At 41.7% G+C, this 20,580-nt stretch overlaps 1 protein-coding gene across 2 annotated transcripts; it reads left to right on the top strand.

Moving 5' to 3' along the window:
- The first annotated feature begins 13,845 nt into the window (after positions 1-13,845).
- Positions 13,846-20,328, top strand: LOC146367405 (plasmalemma vesicle-associated protein-like). Of its 2 annotated transcripts, none has more exons than XM_084913071.1 (7): positions 13,846-14,047; positions 14,270-14,889; positions 16,235-16,301; positions 16,409-17,118; positions 17,925-18,573; positions 18,713-18,770; positions 20,018-20,328. In XM_084913071.1, exons 2-7 carry the CDS (start codon positions 14,494-14,496, stop codon positions 20,049-20,051), a joined length of 1,914 nt encoding a protein of 637 aa, XP_084769197.1. In that variant the 5' UTR covers positions 13,846-14,047; positions 14,270-14,493; the 3' UTR covers positions 20,052-20,328. The 2 variants fall into 2 exon arrangements, with proteins under 2 accessions (XP_084769197.1, XP_084769198.1); XM_084913072.1 differs by lacking the exon at positions 13,846-14,047 and having other exon boundaries at positions 14,091-14,400; positions 14,487-14,889.
- Positions 20,329-20,580: the final 252 nt, after the last annotated feature.

Here is a 20,580-nt window from a genome sequence, read left to right as displayed (position 1 = left end):
AGGTTTGTGTGGGAGAGAGTGTGTGTTAATTTGAATGAAAGTCCCTTTAATTAGGCCTCTGTGCCTGCTTATTGTCACTTCTTGTGTTGAGAAAGATTAGGCTTGTCAAATAAAAGGCTGCTTGTAAAAGGAGTGTGTGTGGAGGGAGATGAGATTCCCAGCAGGGCCGATAATCAATACTTTTTGTATCTGAAAAACAGTAAATTTAAAGAGTTCCCATTAATTGCCCTGTCGTTAGATGTCAGAAGATTTTCAATTTGGCATAGCAGGTCAGAGGATGTATTACAGGTTGATTTACACAATCAAAACAATGTTAAAACCATTTTTTTCTGAGTGTTTTGGGTAGCTTTATCGCATTATAAATAATGCTGTCAGTAATATTTTAGAGCTCTTGTGGATTCAAACCCCTGGATGCTCACCTTTTTTGTTTTTTTCCCTTTTTTTGGCCTTTATTTTGAGAGGTTTAGTACAGGGAACAGGCAGGAAACAGGGAGAGAGTGAGAGGGGGATGTGACACACAGGAAATGGTCTGACCTGCACGCAAACTGAGGCTCCGGCAGTAGCCTTTGGCATTTGTGTCGCCTACTCAACCGGCGGAGCTTTAACAGCACCCAACTGCCCTTCTTGTATGTCATTATCCATGCAGGTTCAGCATTAGCACACCAGATTGCTGCCACTGATATGTTCTGTCTTCAAAACATGTCAATGGCATCTTCCTAAACTCTCACTTTTAAAAATGTCAATAATAAAATTGTCATTTACAGAACCCGAATAGCATTTCGCACACAACAGGTGTGACATTTAAGATCACTTTTTGCAGAAAACAATGAGAATATTTTACATTCTCGTCAGTTCAACGCCAGCGTGTCTGTCCGATTTAATGCTGCTACTGGGTGCAGCAGAGGTGTGACCTTTGGACTTGCAGGATGTGATCGCTCCCAGCAAGAAATCCAGAAATGCAAGACTGTGAAAAATATCTGTCAAGCAGCCAGAACAACAGACACAAACGTGCATACACATAAAATAGTGAAGTCTGACTATCTAATAGCAGTTTAAACATTTTGGAGATTCTCTTTAGGTCAACAGGGTCACGCTACTCAAAATGCAAAATGCTCCCACTTATCAACTGTTTTAAGATAACAAAAAAATGTTCATTGCAAGAATGGCTCCCCTGCTACACTAGTTTAGTTGGAGAGCTGAGCTGTTTTTCTGTGATGTGTTCTTTTGCTGATGGGTTAGCTCAGTTTCAAAGACTGCTAAAATAAAGTTAAAATGCAAATTGGCATGTTAACATATTGAACATAAATAAATGAAATAGAACATTGTTTTATTTGTCCAACCTTTTGAGCACTGCTTCTACAGTGGTCCATTGCTATGATGCGGTTCACTTTTCGCGGCCTCGCTGTTTCGCGTATTTTATTTTTGCATGCTTTTTGTTTTGTTTTTGTTTACAGCGCGTCCTGATCGGCTGTAGACCATTGTCAATCAATCTCCTCCATGCCATGTCTCCAGCTTGTCAAATTTACATAAATCCACGATTGCTAGCAGTGTAACTCTGAAGTGCTGTACTTTATGTCTGTAAGTTTTCTCCCCAACAAACACTACAATGTTGACAAAACGTTTTGCACCTTCAAAGGCACCTACAGTAGCACCCAAAAGGCAGAGGAAGATGCTAACCATTGCAGAAATGATTGGACTTCTGGACATGCCAAAGGAAGGTAGAAGTTACCGTATTTTTCGGACCATAAGGCACACTGGATTATAAGGCGCATTAAGCGAAACAAAACAGTCAGATAAGTCAAACTTTACTCAACTCATTCTTCTTGCTTCCTCCACTTCCGTACCATTGATTCATTAATGTTGAATTCTGTGGCGGCTGCTCTATTCCCATGTTCTGGACCTGAAAACAAGGTTTGATCTTTGGTTTTATTCTATGATACTGGAAATATTTTTCTACTAAGATTTGAACTTTGAGGGTGTTTAAACAAGAGAGAAAAGTGTGAAAATGTTCATGCCTGTCTGAGAAAAGTGTGTAAAGTGTGTAGTGAGGGGTTTTACAGCCTTAAAACATCTATGATAATTGTAAAAAATAAAGTTGGCTACTTCGCAGATTTCACCTATCGCAGGTTATTTTTAGAACATAAGCGAGGTACCTCTGTACACCTGTTACTTGTATTACACTTTTGATTGGTGTAAGAAAGTCAGTGAAAGCTTGTTTGAAGAAACATCCATCCATCCATCCATTTTCTTCCGCTTATCCGGGGCCGGGTCGCGGGGGCAGCAGCCTAAGCAAAGAGGCCCAGACCTCCCTCTCCCCAGCCACCTCCTCCAGCTTATCCGGGGGAACACCAAGGCGTTCCCAGGCCAGCCGAGAGATATAATCTCTCCAGCGTGTCCTGGGTCTGCCCCGGGGCCTCCTCCCGGTGGGACATGCCTGGAACACCTCACCCAGGAGGCGCCCAGGGGGCATCCTTGTCAGATGCCCGAACCACCTCAGCTGGCTCCTTTCGATGTGGAGCAGCAGCGGCTCTACTCTGAGCCCCTCCCGGATGGCCGAACTTCTCACCCTATCTCTAAGGGAGAGGCCAGCCACCCTTCGGAGGAAGCCCATTTCTGCCGCTTGTATCCGCGATCTCGTTTTTTCGGTCACTACCCACAGCTCGTAGCCATAGGTGAGGGTAGGGACGTAGATCGACCGGTAAATTGAGAGCTTCGCTTTTACACTCAGCTCCCTCTTCACCACGACGGACCGGTGCAGCGTCTGCATTACTGCAGCTGCAGCCCCAATCCGTCTGTCGATCTCCGGCTCCCTTCTCCCATCACTCGCGAACAAGACCCCGAGATACTTGAACTCCTCCACTTGGGGCAGGAACTCATCCCCGACCCGGAGTGGGCACTCCACCCTTTTCCGGCTGAGAACCATGGCCTCAGATTTGGAGGTGCTGATCCTCATTCCCGCTGCTTCACACTCGGCTGCGAACCGTTCCAGTGCGAGCTGGAGGCCCTCACCCGATGAAGCCAACAGAACCACATCATCCGCAAAAATCAGAGATGAGATTCTGAGGCCACCAAAGCGAAAGCCCTCCGCCACTTGGCTGCGCCTAGAAATCCTGTCCATAAAAATTATGAACAGAACCGGAGACAAAGGGCAGCCCTGGTGGAGCCCATCACCCACCGGGAACGAGTCCGACTTATTGCCGGCAATGCGAACCAAGCTCTTGCAACGGTTGTATAGGGATCGAATGGCCCGCAGCAATGGGCCAGACACCCCATACTCCCGCAACACCTCCCACAGGACACCCCGAGGGACACGGTCGAATGCCTTCTCCAAGTCCACAAAACACATGTAGACTGGTTGGGCAAACTCCCATGCACCCTCAAGTATCCTCGAGAGGATAAAGAGCTGGTCCAGTGTTCCGCGACCAGGACGAAAACCGCATTGTTCCTCCTGTATCCGAGGTTCGACTAGCGGACGAACTCTCCTTTCCAGCACCCTGGCATAGACTTTCCCAGGGAGGCTGAGGAGTGTGATCCCCCTGTAGTTGGAACACACCCTCCGGTCCCCCTTCTTAAAGATGGGGACCACCAGCCCGGTCTGCCAGTCCACGGGTACTGCCCCTGATCTCCACGCAACATTGCAGAGCGTGTCAACCAGGACAGCCCTACAACGTCCAGAGCCTTCAGGAACTCGGGGCGGACCTCATCAACACCAGGGGCTCTGCCACCAAGGAGTTGTTTAACTGCCTCAGTGACCTCGCCCCCGGAAATTGGCGGGTCATTCCCCTCATCCCCAGACTCTGCTTCCTCCTCGGAAGACGTGTCAGTGGGATTAAGGAGGTCCTCGAAGTATTCCTTCCACCGCCTGACAATTTTCTCAGTCGACGTCAGCAGCGCTCCGCCAGCACTATACACAGTGCAGGTAGAGCACCGCTTTCCCCTCCTGAGACGCCTGACGGTTTGCCAGAATCTCTTCAAGGCAGTCCGAAAGTCTTTTTCCATGGCCTCTCCGAACTCCTCCCACACCCGAGTTTTTGCTTCAGCCACTGCCCGAGCCGCATTCCGCTTGGCCTGTCGATACCTGTCGGCTGCCTCCGGAGTCCCACAGGCTATCCAAGCCCGATAGGACTCTTTCTTCAGCCTGGTGGCTGCCTTCACCTCTGGTGTCCACCATTTGGTTCGGGGATTACCACCACGGCAGGCACCAACCACCTTGCGGCTGCAGCTCAATGCAGCAGCTTCGGCAATGGAGACGCTGAACATGGTCCATTCGGACTCAATGTCCCCAGTCTCCCTCGGAATGCTGTTGAAGCTCTGCCGGAGGTGTGCGTTGAAGATCTCGTGGACTGGGGCCTCTGCTAGACATTCCCAGCACACCCTCACTACGCGTTTAGGTGCACCAGGTCTGTCCAGCGTACTCCGAACTGCCACTCGGCGCATAAGCGCAGATGACAGTCAGGACCCGTTCCCCGACCCTAAGGCGCAGGGAACAAACCCTCTCATCCACCGGGAAAAACCCCAACGTACCGGCAGAAAGCCGAGGGGATATTAGAATACCCACCCCAGCCCGCTGCCTCTCACCAGGGGCAACTCCAGACTGAGACAGAGTCCAGCCCCTCTCCAGGAGACTGGTTCCAGAGCCCAAGCCATGCGTAGAGGTGAGCCCGACTATATCTAGCCGGTACCTCTCAACCTCACGCACTAACTCAGGTTCCTTCCCCACCAGAGAGGTGACATTCCATGTCCCTATTGCCAGTCTTGGCAGCCGGGGGTCAGTCCGCCAGGGCCTCCGCTCCTGGCCGCCACCCGGCACACAATGCACCCGACCCCTATGGCGCCTCCTGCGGGTGGTGGCCCTGCGGGAGGATGGGCCCATGTCTCCTCTTCAGGCTGTGCCCGGCCGGGCCCCATGGACTAAGGCCCGGCCACCAGACGCTCGCCCTCAGGCACCCTCCCCGGGCCTGGCTCCAGGGCGGGGCCCCGGTAACCCTATCCCGGGCAGGGTAAACTGTTCCCTCGATGTTCTTTTCATAAGGGTCTTGTTTGAAGAAGACCCTTTTTTTTTTTTTTTTTTTTCTGTTTGAAGAAACAGAAAAAAAAAATCTAAATTGGTATCCATGAATAAAGTTATTATCTCTAAATTTTGACTTAATATCTCAAAATTAGAGTAAGGAGCAAAGCTCAGGTTAGTCTGAGGCTTACTAATTTGAAATACTAAATAAGTACTGTATCTCAAAATTTCTTTGGAGGAGGGGGCTTGAAAATTTGTCCTACGGATGGCAAATTTTTATCTATTTTTTTCCAGTCCCATGAAAATAAAAACATTCCCACAGGCAGAAAAAGCTTCCATAGACAGTCACATCAAGTGAAAGAGTCAAAAACTTCCCATGTTTCTGATGTTTGCCGAAAATTATGAATGTAGAGGTGATGCAAACAGTGAAAATCAGAGCATTTCAACTACATTACTTTTTTTGATAGTCAAATGAGTTCATACTCAGATATGACTGACAGCTGCCAGCAGGTAGATCCAGTCTTGCAACAACCAAGCAAAGGTTGGTCACCTGTAATAAACAGCACTTGTGATTTTTAGCCCAGTCTGTTCTTTAAAAAATAATGTGTGTGTGACAGAAATATCTATGAACGTCACCTCTCTGAGATACACAGATTAAAGGAAAAAAATAGCTTGAACTAATTTAACCCCTTTAAAATTTTAAGCACAGTCTAGATCTGCAAACCATTTCCCAGGGTCCCTCAATGTTGAGTTTTCATGCACCAACATCAGTAATTATAAATAATTAAACAATCGCACACCACAGCAGGCAAGCATGCATTAGTATGCACCACCATGGTGGTCTTATGTTTTCCATTTCCTTTGATATTGCCTTGATGACGCTCTTTTATATATTGATATATATATATGTGTGTATATATATATATATATATATATATATATATATATATATATCACAAAAAATGAAATTGAAAACAAAATAAAATCTATCATAAGAAGAAAAATGTAAGTGTGCTTTATTTAACAAAAAAAAAAAAAAAGTAATAGATTGTAACAGCACCAGCAGTCTGTAACATACTGACGAATCTGAAGTACTCAGAGCATTGCAGTGCCTCGTACACAAACACTGTGTCTTTGTATAGCTGGCTGTGGCTTCTTTTACTGAGGTAAGAAATGTCCAAGTTTGTTACGGATCCGAGGAACCAAGTGAACAAGACACAGCTGAATCCTTTCTTCAAGGTTAAGCAGCCTGATTGGGGTCAGAGTTGGTGAATACATCAAATGCTGACAAGCAGCTGGTTAATAGAGGACATGGCTAGCTAAAAAGGCCTGTTAGTTGACTTTACAACCCCATCACTAAACGGAGGCTTTGTTTGCTTTAAAATCACATCTAAATATACACAGTTTTACATCTCTACGTTTACACATGCATGTAAATCTGGCAGGTCTTGATGCATGCGCAATCATCCAGCTACGTAAATCCCAAAAGGTTGATTCAGTTCATGTGGACGTAACGTTTTCAGTGGGAGAGACGTTCATCACGCATCCAGTGACTACAGTCCGAGACAGATTAAGTCACACTTGAATGAGTACCGAAACCTTTCTCCCACTGAAAACGCTACGGCCACATGAACTCAATCAACCTTTTGGGAAAAATCTGGCATGTTTTTATGTGGGCTCAAATATTTCATTTAAACTGTGCAAAAGTTTGACTTTTTCCTATACGTCTATCTACCTAAATGTCTCATTTCTATTGGATTATTGTCCATCTTTCAGGTTAGAGATGACTCTAGGTTATCCTCAGTAAATCATCTTATGCAATTCTAACATGAAACAAGTTTTCCAAGTCTTTAAACTCTGCTCAGAAAACCTATTTGTCAAATTTAAAATGATTGTTACTTTTTTGGCTTTAAGCTGCCAGCTTTCCTTTAAATTTGATTTTCCAGGGCAGTTAATTGCACCGTTAGCTTGTGTAGACAAGTTCAAACATGAATCACTACTGTTAGTTAACATTTTACCTATTTAAGGTAACCTTTAAATGTCTCATGTTAGTCCATCCCTCTCCCCGAGGCATCCTTACCAAACTCTAAACTGATCTAAACTGTGTGCTTTCAACTGCATCAATATATGGAAAGTAGGTCTTTACTTAAAAGCAGTCGTGAGGCGTCTGTGTAGCCTTTTTTTTTGCAGGGATGCTGTTTTCATCACGCTCTGATGGCCGTCAAATGTTTAGACTTGCAGTGACAGCTTCGCCCTGAGACCAGCGTGACCTCTGACCTTTGAGGAATGGACAAGCCTGGTAACAAAAACAGAAGCCTTTTGTGTGGGTCAAAGGGAAAACATCTGCTGTGCTGAAGACACAGAGAGAAGGAGGGGAGGGGGATTAACTCCCAGGTATTCATCATTTGGTCTTTTCAGTCACCTCAGATGAGAGGTGCCTGGTGGGAACGTGCAGAAAGCCACTGTACATTCCATCATTACAAGTGAAATCCCCCCCATTCCTCCCGATAATTTCCCGTCTGCCTCATGGCTCAGCAGGAAAAAAATGATTAAAAAACATAGATAAATACAATATATATGAGGGGGAAATTTCTTTGATATGAATGCTCCAGTCTTTCTTATCACATAACCGCAGGAGGTGCTGGCCACAGCTATTCTTTCATTTTTTATTTTTTTTCTAAATTAAATTTGAGCCCGAATAAATGATCTGAGAGGATGGCACATCACAGAGCCTGTTGAGAAAATTCATTTCAGCAATTCTGTCTTTGATATCATCGCGCATTGTCGTGATAAATGAACGTCTGAATTTTTTAACCCCGCCGACGCGGTGCAGTGCCATTTAAATTCAGCTCAAGCTGGAGCGCAGACAACAAGAGCAGGTATTTCCACTTTCTTTGTGCACAAACTCTGCACATGCCGTTATTTAGCACCACCTTGTTTATTTGCCTTTCCGCGGTCTGATGATTGACAAAGACATGTACCACCTCTTTCCTTAAGTAAGCCACCCAATATTGCACATGTTTGTGAAACAGGTAACCAGATACGTTGGAGCAAAATACCAAGGATCGAAACATCTCAAATCCAATGGTGTGATTCTGAGTGTCATCCAGGAGTTTTTATTAGGAAATAAGTTTGGGGTTTTTTTTTTTGTTTTGTTTTTTTGTTGGGGCAGATAAAACAGTATGCCAGGTAGGTGGTCCAGGAAGCACTGGAGTAAAAAGGAAACATGTAAATTAGATTCCTTTCCAAATATTTGGTATTAAAGCGAAAGCTGGACATTTTAGGGAATTATCAAGCAGTTGCCAGGCAACCAGCGGAGCCTCCAGGAAGTTAGTGCTCCCAGCCGACACATAACACAAACCCCCTCCCGGTAAAACTGCAAATTGTTTATACGCTTTGGTGTGTATGCATTAGAAAAATGAGATGTAACAATTTAATTTGTGACTTTTGAGAGCTGAGATGAGAACAGCCGTCGCAGTTTCATATCTGTCACATGAAAGCGCAGACAGGGCAATGTTAGCCTAGCTTAGCATAAAAGCTGAAATCAGATCTGGATGTTCACAGGGACCAGCACGAAGACAGGAAGCTACTTCAGAAGTAGCTTTTTTACATTTTTACATTTTATCTTTATCACATCTCTTCACTGGGCAGAAGAAAATCCATCAACACAATTAAAAAGCAAATTAACAGCTCGTACACTGAACCCACTTTATTTCTGTGGCATTTAAGTAGAAAGTAGATTATGTTAAAAGTGAGCCTTTTTTGCTATTGGCTGGATTATGTTACCTGTGGTTAGAAGCAAGCCAACTTGTATCAAGACTGTATGCTACACAAGAAAGCAAATCAGATTATTTTTCAGATTTTGCCTTGAACTTTCTTAAGAAAGTGAGAGGGAACAAGCATTTGCAACATTAAAAATATATGCCTAAAGTTGTGCACATTTTTCCTGTGCTACAAGATGGTTCTGACACATGTGAACATGGACACAGGACCTCTTGGAGTGTTCTGTGGTGTGTGGATCCTCTGTGTTTGGGCTGGGAATTCCAGTCTGCTCTCAAGTGAAACTGGAGATGGAAATTTTGATTTGGGTGGGATATGGAGAATGTGGAGGCCAGCTCATCATCACAGACAGAATAAAAGATGACATAGCTTCTAGGTCTGAAAAAAAAGTCAGTGTGCCTTAAAAGCCTTAAACCTGCATTCTCTCCAATGGCCAGCAGGAGGCGATTCCTTTGGATGCAAATCAAATTCCGCTTGTATAGGAGTCTTTGGCCCTCACCTTTTTTTGATCTATGACATTATTAAACATTCCCTTGATGGGTTATGAGCTGAATATTCTATTCAACATGATGTCAAACTAACAGTTAAGTCGATTTTGTGAATTTGGATCATTCTACGAGTCAGAATGAATGATAATCAGAGCACTTTGGATCATAAGCGTGAGTGTCCTCAGTCTGTATTTCAAATCACATTCAGTTTCAAAACGCTGACAACAAAAATCCCCAGCTTGAGGCTTAATAACAGTACTTCACACATCAGCTGGTAACATCAGGACAGCAGACATAAAATCATTTTTAGACAGGTGCTATGAAACTAAGTAACATCCCCATCAGTGATACACACAGCTGCTACACATTCTGATGTTCACACTTTTTTGGAGCACATTTTAAAAATTCAGCAGCACGTGCTGTATGAAAGAGTCAGTCCATCAAATATTAACTAAAAATCTGATCTAAATAACAAAAGCTGTTAATTAGTAAAACACAAATTTGTCCACAGCATTACAAAGAATTTATAATTCTGTGTCCAGCTCTTTAAATTGTCCTCATGTGTTTCAGTATTTTCACTGTTTTACTGTTCACGTCTGTTTTCTTCTCATCCACCTCTGATTTTGTGGCTAAATTTTGGACATATATATGTTGTGCTGTGAAATTGCAGCTTTTCAAATACTTTTTTTTGTATATATGGAATGCTTTTTAAGAAATATCCATCCATTCGCTTCCACTTATCCTTCTCAAGGTCGCGGGGGGTGCTGGAGCCGATCCCAGCTGTCATAGGGCGAGATGCACCCTGGACAGGTCGCCAGTCTGTTGCAGGGCTAACACACAGGGACAGACAACCATGCGCGCTCACATTCACACCTATGGGCAATTTGGATTAATCAATTAACCTATCCTTGCATGTCTTTGGATGGTGGGAGAAAGCCCGAGTACCCCACGCAAACACGGGGAGAACATGCAAACTCCACACAGAAAGACCCTGACTTGATGGTGGAATTAAACTCAGGACCTTCTTGCTGTGCGGCAACAGTGCTAACCACCGTGCCACCGTGCTGCCCTTTTTAAGAAATATATCTTTTTAAAAGCAGCCAGTCTGCCCACTTTCAGATTATTTTTTTTTCGCATGTTAAAATCTGCAGCAATATTTGAACATGAATATCTCAAAACCTATTAAAGGTAAAAGCCTGAAATTTTTATTGTCCTTTCTTACCATAAAAATGACTCAGGGTGTGTAATCTGGAATAGACAAAAGAATATCTGTGTTTGGGCAAAGTAAATATTAAATAAATAAATAAATAAAGCCATCCTGTAAAATCCCATATTTGAGCACACATTGATTTAAAAAAATTCACTAGTGTCAACTTCAGGACGATATATTGTTGTATGTCACAAAATACTGAAGGAAACATGCAGAATACTTTTAAACATGTTAGTCAAAAAATGAAAAAACCTATTTAACAAAAAATAATTTTGTTAAATAGGTGCATATTTTTCATTCATGCACATTGCCCTAGAGGAGTATAATAATCCAGGCAAAGCTTAAAAAGACTTTCCTGTCGCTTGGAGCTGCTACACACACATGCATTCAGCCACTACATTTCCAAGTAGATCTGTGGCTGTAGTAGTGTTTATTTTCCTCTAAGTGGCAGTGTGTCCCATGACGATTACTGTATGTGACTGTCTTCTTGTGCCATCAGGACAAACGTTACTTAAATGATTATCTCTTAAAATATGTAATTACTGATTACCAGCCTGCTGCAGGTAAATGTATTAGAAATCTGTCAGTTTTGGTACATTGTACACTGTAGAGGCCTGTGCTTAATGTTACTGTTTAATCCATGAGCTGATTTCTTGACTTGACAAATTTGATATGTTTTAAAAATATGTAGGAAACTATAAAAGAATCCCATAATGGTAAACTGTGTGTAATATTTCACCCACACTAAAACTAAACTTTCACATTCATAAGATCTAAAGAATGTTTTCTTTATATATATATATATAAGAATTATTTATATGTGCTCATATTGTAGCACCAAGGTTTACTTTAACCACTTCCAAATGTTTTGTTGCTCATTTGCAGAAGTAGTAATTCTGCATTTTAAGCAAACACGCAAGCAGCCCTCAGTGGATTTTGTGTGGGTGTATGCCCTCTCCAGTTTCAAGAAACACGAGCATAATGGAGGTCTTCGAGTTTCAAGGAAAATAAAAAGCACAATGCTATACCTTCTCTTTGGTCTCTCCAAACACCCCCCTCCTCCCCAATCAATTTGAAAGAAAAAACTGCTGGTGAATGACAGCGTGCAGCTTTTTTATAGTGTCTGGCTGAATTCTGATATTTTTATTTTTCAATAAAATAACTAAAAAATCCTGTTGAAGGGAAATATTTTCTGCCCGCCACAAGCCTGAAGTGTAATCTGGCACAAACATTTCAAGCTCTGTGTTTCTGTTAAAGGTGCTTAACCTCAGCTGCAGGAGCAGATGCTGCACACCTACATTAGCTGGTGCTGTGTGGGAGGGGTACACATTTGGCTTGTTCTCACATGAGGTGCTAGAAATTGCGGCTGTTTCACACTCACATGGGCAGCTGTTGATGACAGTTTTGAGGCTGAGAAATAAACAGAATTTGGTTTAAATAAACTGTTTTTGCAGTAACGTCTGCATTTTCTAACAAAAAGACCTTAAGCGGCCTCATAAAATCATCGTTAATCATGACTTTAAACTTTTTTTTTTAAATCATGCTGTCATGTGAAATATAATTGTTATGCTTAGATGGCAGGTCTCTCTTGGAAAATGAGGAAATGAGAATTTTTAATCTCAATGAGATTTTTTTACCTGTATAAACAAAAGACTAATAATAATTAAAAAAAGATTGCTCAGTTATGTCAAAAAGGTTTTTCTTGGTTGTTGTTATTTTTACAACTGCATGAAGATCCAAATGTCTACCATGTTCTGAGACAATTCAATTAAAATACTTCTTTTTTAAATTACCAATATTAGTGGCATAAAATCTCTCAGATAGATAAGGACTTTATTAAGTGCACACTGGGGGAAATTCACTTGTTACCACAGCACAAGAGTCATAAGGTAAAGGTGAAATAGAGATATATTAGAAAACAATAAAAAATAGCATTAAAAAACAAATAAGTTACAACTGAAAATGTTAAAATCAGTTAAAATACAAAACAAGATTAATTTGTACTTTTTTTTTAAGAAATTGTACCATATACATTAAAATAAATTACACTACACTAAAAGACATGTCACAGTACAGGACCTGTGATGGCCCTTCATCCTACACGGGTGGTAACGCTCTACTGCTGAAGGAGCTGCTCAGTCCCTTCATTTGGGAATTAGTGAAAACTCTTACCCATGATGGGATAATTTCATCATAATAATTTATTGATAAAGCACTTTTAGAAATAACAAACAGGGCTGATCAAAGTGCTGTACAATAACAGCAAATGTAAAAGACAAATACAGGCCAGGGGTGAAAGATACAGATCCAAAGAAAGAGCTATAGAAGTTAAACAACAAACGAGCGCACAACAAGTAACTTAAAATCTCACAGGAAGGCCAGGAAGCAAAAGTGTGCTTTTAAAAGAGATTTAAAGCAGCAAGTGAAGGATCCTGCCTGACGTGCAATGGCAAATCATTCCACAAGTTTGGAGCCATAACTGCGAAAGCTCCATCACCTCTGAGTTTGTGCCGCGTTGTTGAAACAAATTATAGGATCTGGCCTGCTGGCCTACCTGAGACAAGAAATTTGGGTGCAAAAGTTGCAGATAAAATGGTCTTTGTTATAAATATGACATTATCTACAAGAAATATTTTCTTGATTGTTAATGGTCAACTCAAACACTTAATATTTGATTTATAGTCTTTGTGATGGGAGTCCTGCTGGGAAAGACGCACCCAAAGCAAAGAAATCACACAAAACTGGACCCTATGAGCCCTTCCTGTTATTTATGTCACAAAGGAACCTGAAATTCACATGTAAGGAGATTTGCTCATGTTCAGTGGCAAAAAATGGTGTTGAACCACATTTTAGTGGCTCATCACCATCACCACTGGAGTCCGACTTCACTCCGGGCTTCACGTGTTTAGCATACACTGGAAGTAAAACATAGCTCTCTGTGCTGCTTGACCAGGTCGGCATCACCATGATTCCAAAAATAAAAATAAAATGGAAACCGGACCCACCATCTAGATATTTAAAAAAAAAAACAAGCAAACCACTTCAACCTCAATTAAAACACCCTTATTATTTGTGTAATCCGTATCCTGTGTTTGTTGAGTCTTTTCTGTAGATTCTTGGCAGCTTTGGACATCAGCAGTTCCTCTGCAGTGTGCCACTTCCTGTCAACCATGTCAACAATAGCGTGCAGGACAAAAGTTGGGATTCTCACTCTTACATTTCATTTTAAATCGCCTGTGTGTGTGTGTGTGCCTTAGTGCATGTTTGTGTTATGACAGAGGGAAGTGTGCTGACGTCATTGTGTTGGACTGAGACTCGAAGCATCAAAGAGCCACAGAATAAGACTCTTAGAGAAGCATCAGGAGCCATTGTCCTCCTTGTCAGCTGCGTGATGGAAATCACTGTTTATGATCCCATGAAAGATGGATTTGGCAGATTTACAGGGAAGCTCCACACATTCAGTCCAGTGAGGTCCTTGGAGCCCATTGGTATTTGGGGTTTTTCAGCAGGCCTTAAATTCTGAGTCAACCAATTGCAATGAGGTGCAGTTCGCAAATTACAGTAAGAGAATTTATTTATTTTTTCCCAAGAAAACATTTGGCTCATAAAGCATGCAGAGAGGTCATCGTGTGTTTGATAAACTCTGCATAGGTGTGGACGGCCAACGGAGGGAGGAGACTGGGAACAGGACCATTCCCATTATAGGAAATGTGTGGCCAAAGGTGTTTATAAACCCTTGCCCAAGTTTACAACCAGCACACAATCGTTTCTATTCTCTTGTAGCACAACTGCAAAGAGGAAACGTCTGGTCAGGATCTGCAGCATATTGGGCTTCACTGGAAGACTCTACAAGAAATGGGGTGTGAAATCAGCCGGACAGTCTGAAATAATTCAGCATTATCATCTGTCTCCTGGTAACTCTCAGATCTTGGACTTGCTTTAAGCCCTTCGTTTTGTTTTGTTTTTGGTTTTTGTTTTGATTTTTTTTACTCTGCTTTAGAGCACCCATGTACAGCAGCGGCTATTCCCAGGTCTCCAAGCACAGCCCACAGGCTAAAAAAAAGATGCAGTACCGCTCCAGCGGCAAGAGTTGCGGCTACTACATGCGCATCGTCTTCTTCTTCTCCTCGCTCATTCAGTCTCTTATCATAGTTAGCCTCGTGCTCTTTCTTGTCTATGGTAAGACGCAGGACTCTACATGCCAAGAACGCACGCAGGACCTTGAGGAGCGCTTCAGTCAGCTATCCTTGGAGAATGTGGCTCTCAAGAAGCAGAGGACAAACTTGACCAATTTCCTCAATGTCACCCTGACTGCGAAGGCTCGGCTCGACTCTGACCTGACATTACTGCGTCAGTACACCAATATGTCAATTCTGTATTTCCACGAATGCGAACAGAAGCAGGTGAGGAACTGAGTTTTTTACAATACCGATATCTTTCTTTTATGTCTACCTTCTTATGTGTTATCTAATTTAATTAATAAAGCTTTCATCTTTTTAATAAGTAAAATTACAGATGACAGGAAAAGATAATCAATACACCTGCAATACTTTAGCCAAGTTGATGCAAAATAATAATATAATTAATAATATTTCATTTGTGCTTCACAGCTTGATGAACTGCACATTAACAATAAATCTACAGGTTCAAACATACAAACTGTCAAATATACGGTCTTACATTCACTCCTGCATGCATGCTTACGCACACACATCAGAAAAACAAGAATAAAAAAAAGCTATAAAAATGAGCTTTCATCATTCATTCAAAGCAAACCACATATTCAGCCAGGCTGAGGATGGCTGTTCCAGAGTTTAGGAGCCACAACTTCGAAAAGCATGAACACCTTTAGACTTGCCAATGACTGGAGAGTCCAGCTGATGGAATAAGGTCTCAGCCGATCTGCTGTAGAGGCAGGAGGCTGGCTTTGTACCAACTGAGCATTGTTTAAATGCTACAGCTTACCTAAGTATTGCTGACCATTTCCATCTCTTTATGGCCAAGCTGTACCTATCTTCTGATGGTCAAATCAGAGCTCTACATTGATATTAATGAAATTTGAAAATGAATTCTGAATTTCTCAGTGAATGGCAGCAAGATTAAATGTAATATTTGAGTGCTGGCGAGTTTTTTGTTTGCACCAGTTGGAGACAGGCTAAGGAGGACACAGAGGTGTACATTCAGTGATTTACGATAATCTGGACAGGGGGCGGCACGACATAATGACTGACCTCCCCAGAGAAGCTGTCAGGTCCAAACACCAGAACCTCAATTTTGCTGGCATTAGGATGCAAGAAATCTAAATATATCAAATTAGTAATGGCAGTGAGGCATTTACCCAAGGTGGTTATACACGTTAAAAGGTGAAAGTCTATGATAGTTGTACCTGTATTTGAGTTTATGGGCCATGCTGAGGGTTAGGTAAATGTTTGTAGATAAATTATATGAACCCCAGTGGTTAGGGTGAAGATGGTCCTGGTAAAAAAAAGCTCCAAGAAGTTACGCAAGGACATAAAATTGTCCACAAAGGGAATGTGTCCATTCCTGCTGTATAAAAGTTGGCAGAGACCGCTGAACTTCACACCACCAAAACTGGAGATGAATGAAAATGATCATAGATCCATAGAACTTTAGCTCAAATATTTCTTGCGACCGGCAAACCTGAAGTTTTAAAATTTTGTTTTTTCACTCTGTTTTAGAACAAATCCCTAACACTCTGTTTTGTTTTGTTTGTATTAATGTCAACAGCTACAGCTCAATACTGAGCTGCTCTCATGCAGACTCTTACGATCGTCCCCATGCCCCATGCCAAGTGGTAAATATGATATGTCTTCAGTGCAAGCCCCAAAATAAATACATTAATGCATTTCATGCAGCCGTGACTTACTTTGTATGTTGTTTTTCTTTTCTATTTTTTTAAAGCTACAAATTTTAATAATTGTAACTGTGGGGTGATGGTCGAACAACTGAAAGCTAGGTTTCAGCTTGTGAGTTCCAACTTCACCCAGTCAGTGCAAGCCATGAAGATGGAAATGGAGGAGATTGCCAAAGAAAGGGACAACCTCAACTTGGAGACCATCAAGCTGAGGAGGGATATCGCCACAAAAGAAAAGCAGCTGCAGATCTACGAGAAAACATCCAAAGATGAGTTTTCCCAGTCCTTGGGTTCGGTCTACAATGTTTCCAGGGCTTTTCTGCACAAGATCGATTCGCTCTTCCCTGCACACATTGCCTTCCAGCTCACCTGTCCGAAACAGAGGGAACACCTGGAACAGATCCGCTCCAACTGCACCAACCTGTCCAGAGAGGTGGAAGACAAGCTCCAGCGTTACATGAATACCGTGGGAAATCATGTGGCAGGCATCCAGCATGAGAACATCCGCTTGAAGGCTGAAAACTGGCGATTCTCTGAAGACTACCGCTCGTGCAGCCAGGAGCGCGCAGGCATGGTTGAGCAACACAAACAGAACCTAGACAAACTTCAGCAGAAGCACGATCAGGACCAGGAGAGACTCCTGAGGGAAAAGAAGAGGCTAAGCGGAGAGAAAGAGGTCTTAGAAAGCACCGTCAATTATAAAACTAAAGAGATTGAGAGCCTTATACAGCAAATCGAAATTCTCAACAAGTCCAAGGTAAGAAAGAACACTCAAGACTGGTCGATATGCTACACAAGCCCCGCTTTTTGAGCTTTTTTGTGTTCTTAAATAGCCAAGTTATATAAAAACTTGGATATTTCAGGAAAAAATCCACTTAGTCATCAAAAACCTAATTTAATTTTTCTCAGGGGAACTCAATGACAACTGCAGACAGAGATTCATGCTATTATGAAAAGTGATCCCATGCAATTTGTCTGTGTCTGTATATTTTGTTGTAGATTTTCCTATAAAACTATTGATAAGTGCAATGATCTGTATTTATTGATACAGCAACTAGCTGATTTTGTGCAAAAACGTTAGCACTGCTGTTAATGACAGCCTCTGCAGTACAGAGCAAGTGCAGGAATGCTAACATAGAAAAAAGCCCATGCCTCACCTCTTTGAGATAATGAGGTGTTATATAAGGTGGATGAGATCAAAGCAGCATGACTGGTTGTTGGAAATGATCCAGCCTCAACTCCAGCAAGTGCAGAAGATGAGGGGGGAGCAGGGTATTGTCCGCCAGTAAAAAACTAGAGGGCAAAGAGGTGAAAGCAGGCAAATGTTTCTGCCTTTCGTGTTAAGTGTCTGCTATTGTCTGAGGAGAAAATTTGAACCTAGATGTGAAGCTTAGTGCAGTTTTGTGATTACTGAGGAAAAATTGAGTTTTTTCTTAAAGCAGAACATGATTTCATTGTTTTGATATTTTCTCTTGATTCACATGTTTTGTTGTGTTATACATGAATGAAAATTGAAGGCTCTATTTTCTCTCATGTTAAAACTGACCATTTTTTATTTTTCAGACAGGGTTTGGATATACTGGAGCCCTGGCCCATCAGCCAGGCACACCAGTACAGAATCGCTGGGGTGTCGGCTCTAATTCTCCAAGCTCTACCAGTTTCGGTCAGCAGGGTAAGACAGGGTCAACTGGACTGTTAGGCCAAGGTTCTAGCTCACTTGGATCATTCAATAAACCTGCATCAACTCTACTGGGTGCAACTGGAGCAAGCTCCTCAAATACACCCTTGTTCACTGGGTCAAGAGTCAGCTCTCCTGGGTCAGGACTTAACAATCCAAATCTTAGCTCAGGTGGAATAGGCTCAAATAACCCATTATCGAGTGGGAGAGGCTCTTCATCCATCGGGTCTTCCTCTGGGTCATCAGTGTCTACTCCTAAACTTAGCTCAAATTCGTTTTCCTTGAATAAGCAAACATCAAATACAAGAAGCTCTGGCTTAGGATTAGGTTCATCATCCTCATCATCCTCCTCTTCCTCCTCCTCCTCCTCCTCCTCATCATCAACAAGTAAAACTACCTTTGGGCTTCCTTGGTTTGGGAGCAGTAACTCAGGTCAAAGTAAAACACCAAGTATACCAGGGAAAGGAACATCAAGTGGTACCAGTACTGGAGCTGGATCGCCATTTGGTGCAGGAAAACCCAATGGAATGACAGGTACACCCTTTGAGCATAAATAAATACATTTGTTTTACTCTTATTTATTATTCTCACTGTCAAACATCTAAATTTATATGATTAATAACTCATGGCGAGGTAATGATAAATCACTATTTTCTTATGTTTTAACAAATAGGCAACATCGCTCAGCACATACAAAATCTACAACGCCTGATCAACCCGCCTGGCCCACAGTAAGTATTGTATTTATTCTCTGAGGATTATAAGTTATTGCAAGTGTTGTAAATTGCTGATTGCTGAGTCCTCCTACATGACCAGGAGGTGAGCAATCAAGATGGCACACGGGTTCATCTTGAGCCCCTGAAGGTTCTTACCGATGTTGCTAAGTGAACGCCTAGCAACAGGCTAAAATGACCTCATTTAAGCATTTCTCCACCTATCTATCTGCGTCTGCATCCACAAAAGCTGAATGGCACATGATATATTATTGCATCATCATGTTGCCTAGCAACCACATAGAAATAGGTTAAAATGACCCTTTTTATGCATTTATAAACATTATAAAAGCATTGCATCATTTTCCTTTCACGGTCAACAGCACAACCAGGCCAAATAATACTGTAGAATGGGCATGTACTAGTATTGTTATTATACTAATGTTCAAAAGGTTGGCATCAGTAAGAAAAGTGCAAGTTCTTAAAGAAAGGCGCAGCCGGGCAATAAAATATGACACTAAATGTTGTAAATGACCATTATTAATGCAGGATTATTTAAAAAATAGTTAAAATCAACATCCGCCATCACCTATGTTTTACTTAATGCTGAAAAGTGTGCTGATTAAAGAAGCAAGGACTTTGACTAGTTGAATGTCAGCCTTTTGGGTTTGACTATAGAATCATAAAGACATACAACAGGGTATAATACTCTGTTCACAAACCTGCACAGTCTAGCTCTTACTAAATTAAGTTGCCAGCTGAAGACCTGCAAGTCACTCAAACTAGAAACACTCGTGGGCTATTTGTGCACCAAATACAATTGAAGAAGCAATGCAATTGCTTACGTATGTGAATGAGGCAACAGCCTGTGTGGGTTTAAGTCTGCTAAAATAGCCAAGGTAGAGCATTTTTTAAGCAAATGTGCTGCTTCTTTAATCAGCATGACAGATTTCAGCCTCTGCTAACGTGATTAATTGGCCTTTTTAGACAAACCAGTTTTTTTTAGGTAAAACAATGTGCGATGGAACACCTTACCAAAAAAATATGGATTTTGGTAAGCGGTGGGGTAAATACATAAATGTTTTAAAATAGGTTTATAGGTTATTTCTAAATAGTTTATATCAAAATTTTCTAGAAGACCCTTGTGTATTACACAGATTATCATCAAAGTTATCCACACAAAATGTTGCAGGTTTGATGCACTTCCACTTTATATACAAATACCAAATGTCTTTCTTTCTTTCTTTCTTTCTTTCTTTCAACAGGGAGAAACAAGAAGTCTCCAGAATGCTGGGTTAACCGTATCATTTTTATAATCTGTTGTTATCTGTTACACATGGCTTCTCATATTGAGTTCTCACATTGTCTATACATAAAAGTACTGTATAATACGCTCTGCTTACGACAGGTAATGTTTCAGTATGCATGTATGAAATCCATTCCAATAACTTGCACTTTTACATTTAAAATGTGAAGCTTTGTCATGCGTGTATGAATAATGGCATCTAGTATTTAGTATATAGTATTTTTACACTGTAAATACAAAGATAAAAATAAAGGTTTTGTTTAAGCCTAAGTATGTAAACTGTGCCTCTAGTCTCCATTTCTCTGTCTCCTTGTCTTGTTCTTTATAAACAAAGCTATTTAAAATATTATCCCATTCAGATCCGGAAAGAACTGTTTGTTTCTGTGTGCGTCACCTATTGTGTAACTAATTGTCTGCAGCTGACTCCCAAGCCCCTCCTGTGACAGCTTATTGGCAACACGGTTTAATCCTTCCAACATGTTTATGTTTACCTGCCAACTTGTTAGTATGGAGGCAGAGAAA

Source organism: Perissodus microlepis, chromosome 18, assembly GCF_051167445.1.
Source record: "Perissodus microlepis isolate ML-2025 ecotype Zambia chromosome 18, ASM5116744v1, whole genome shotgun sequence".
In the NCBI taxonomy this organism is placed as follows: Eukaryota; Metazoa; Chordata; class Actinopteri; order Cichliformes; family Cichlidae; genus Perissodus; species Perissodus microlepis.
Note: the sequence above shows the minus strand (reverse complement) of the source record. Positions and strands in the feature narration are given on the sequence as shown.

Excerpts from the sequence above, each read along its gene's own strand:
- LOC146367405 (XM_084913071.1), top strand. The coding sequence starts at position 14,494 with ATGTACAGCAGCGGCTATTCCCAGGTCTCCAAGCACAGCCCACAGGCT. Across the intron at positions 17,119-17,924 it reads AAATTCTCAACAAGTCCAAG|ACAGGGTTTGGATATACTGG; the intron begins GTAAGAAAGAAC and ends TTTATTTTTCAG. Across the intron at positions 18,574-18,712 it reads AAAACCCAATGGAATGACAG|GCAACATCGCTCAGCACATA; the intron begins GTACACCCTTTG and ends TTTAACAAATAG.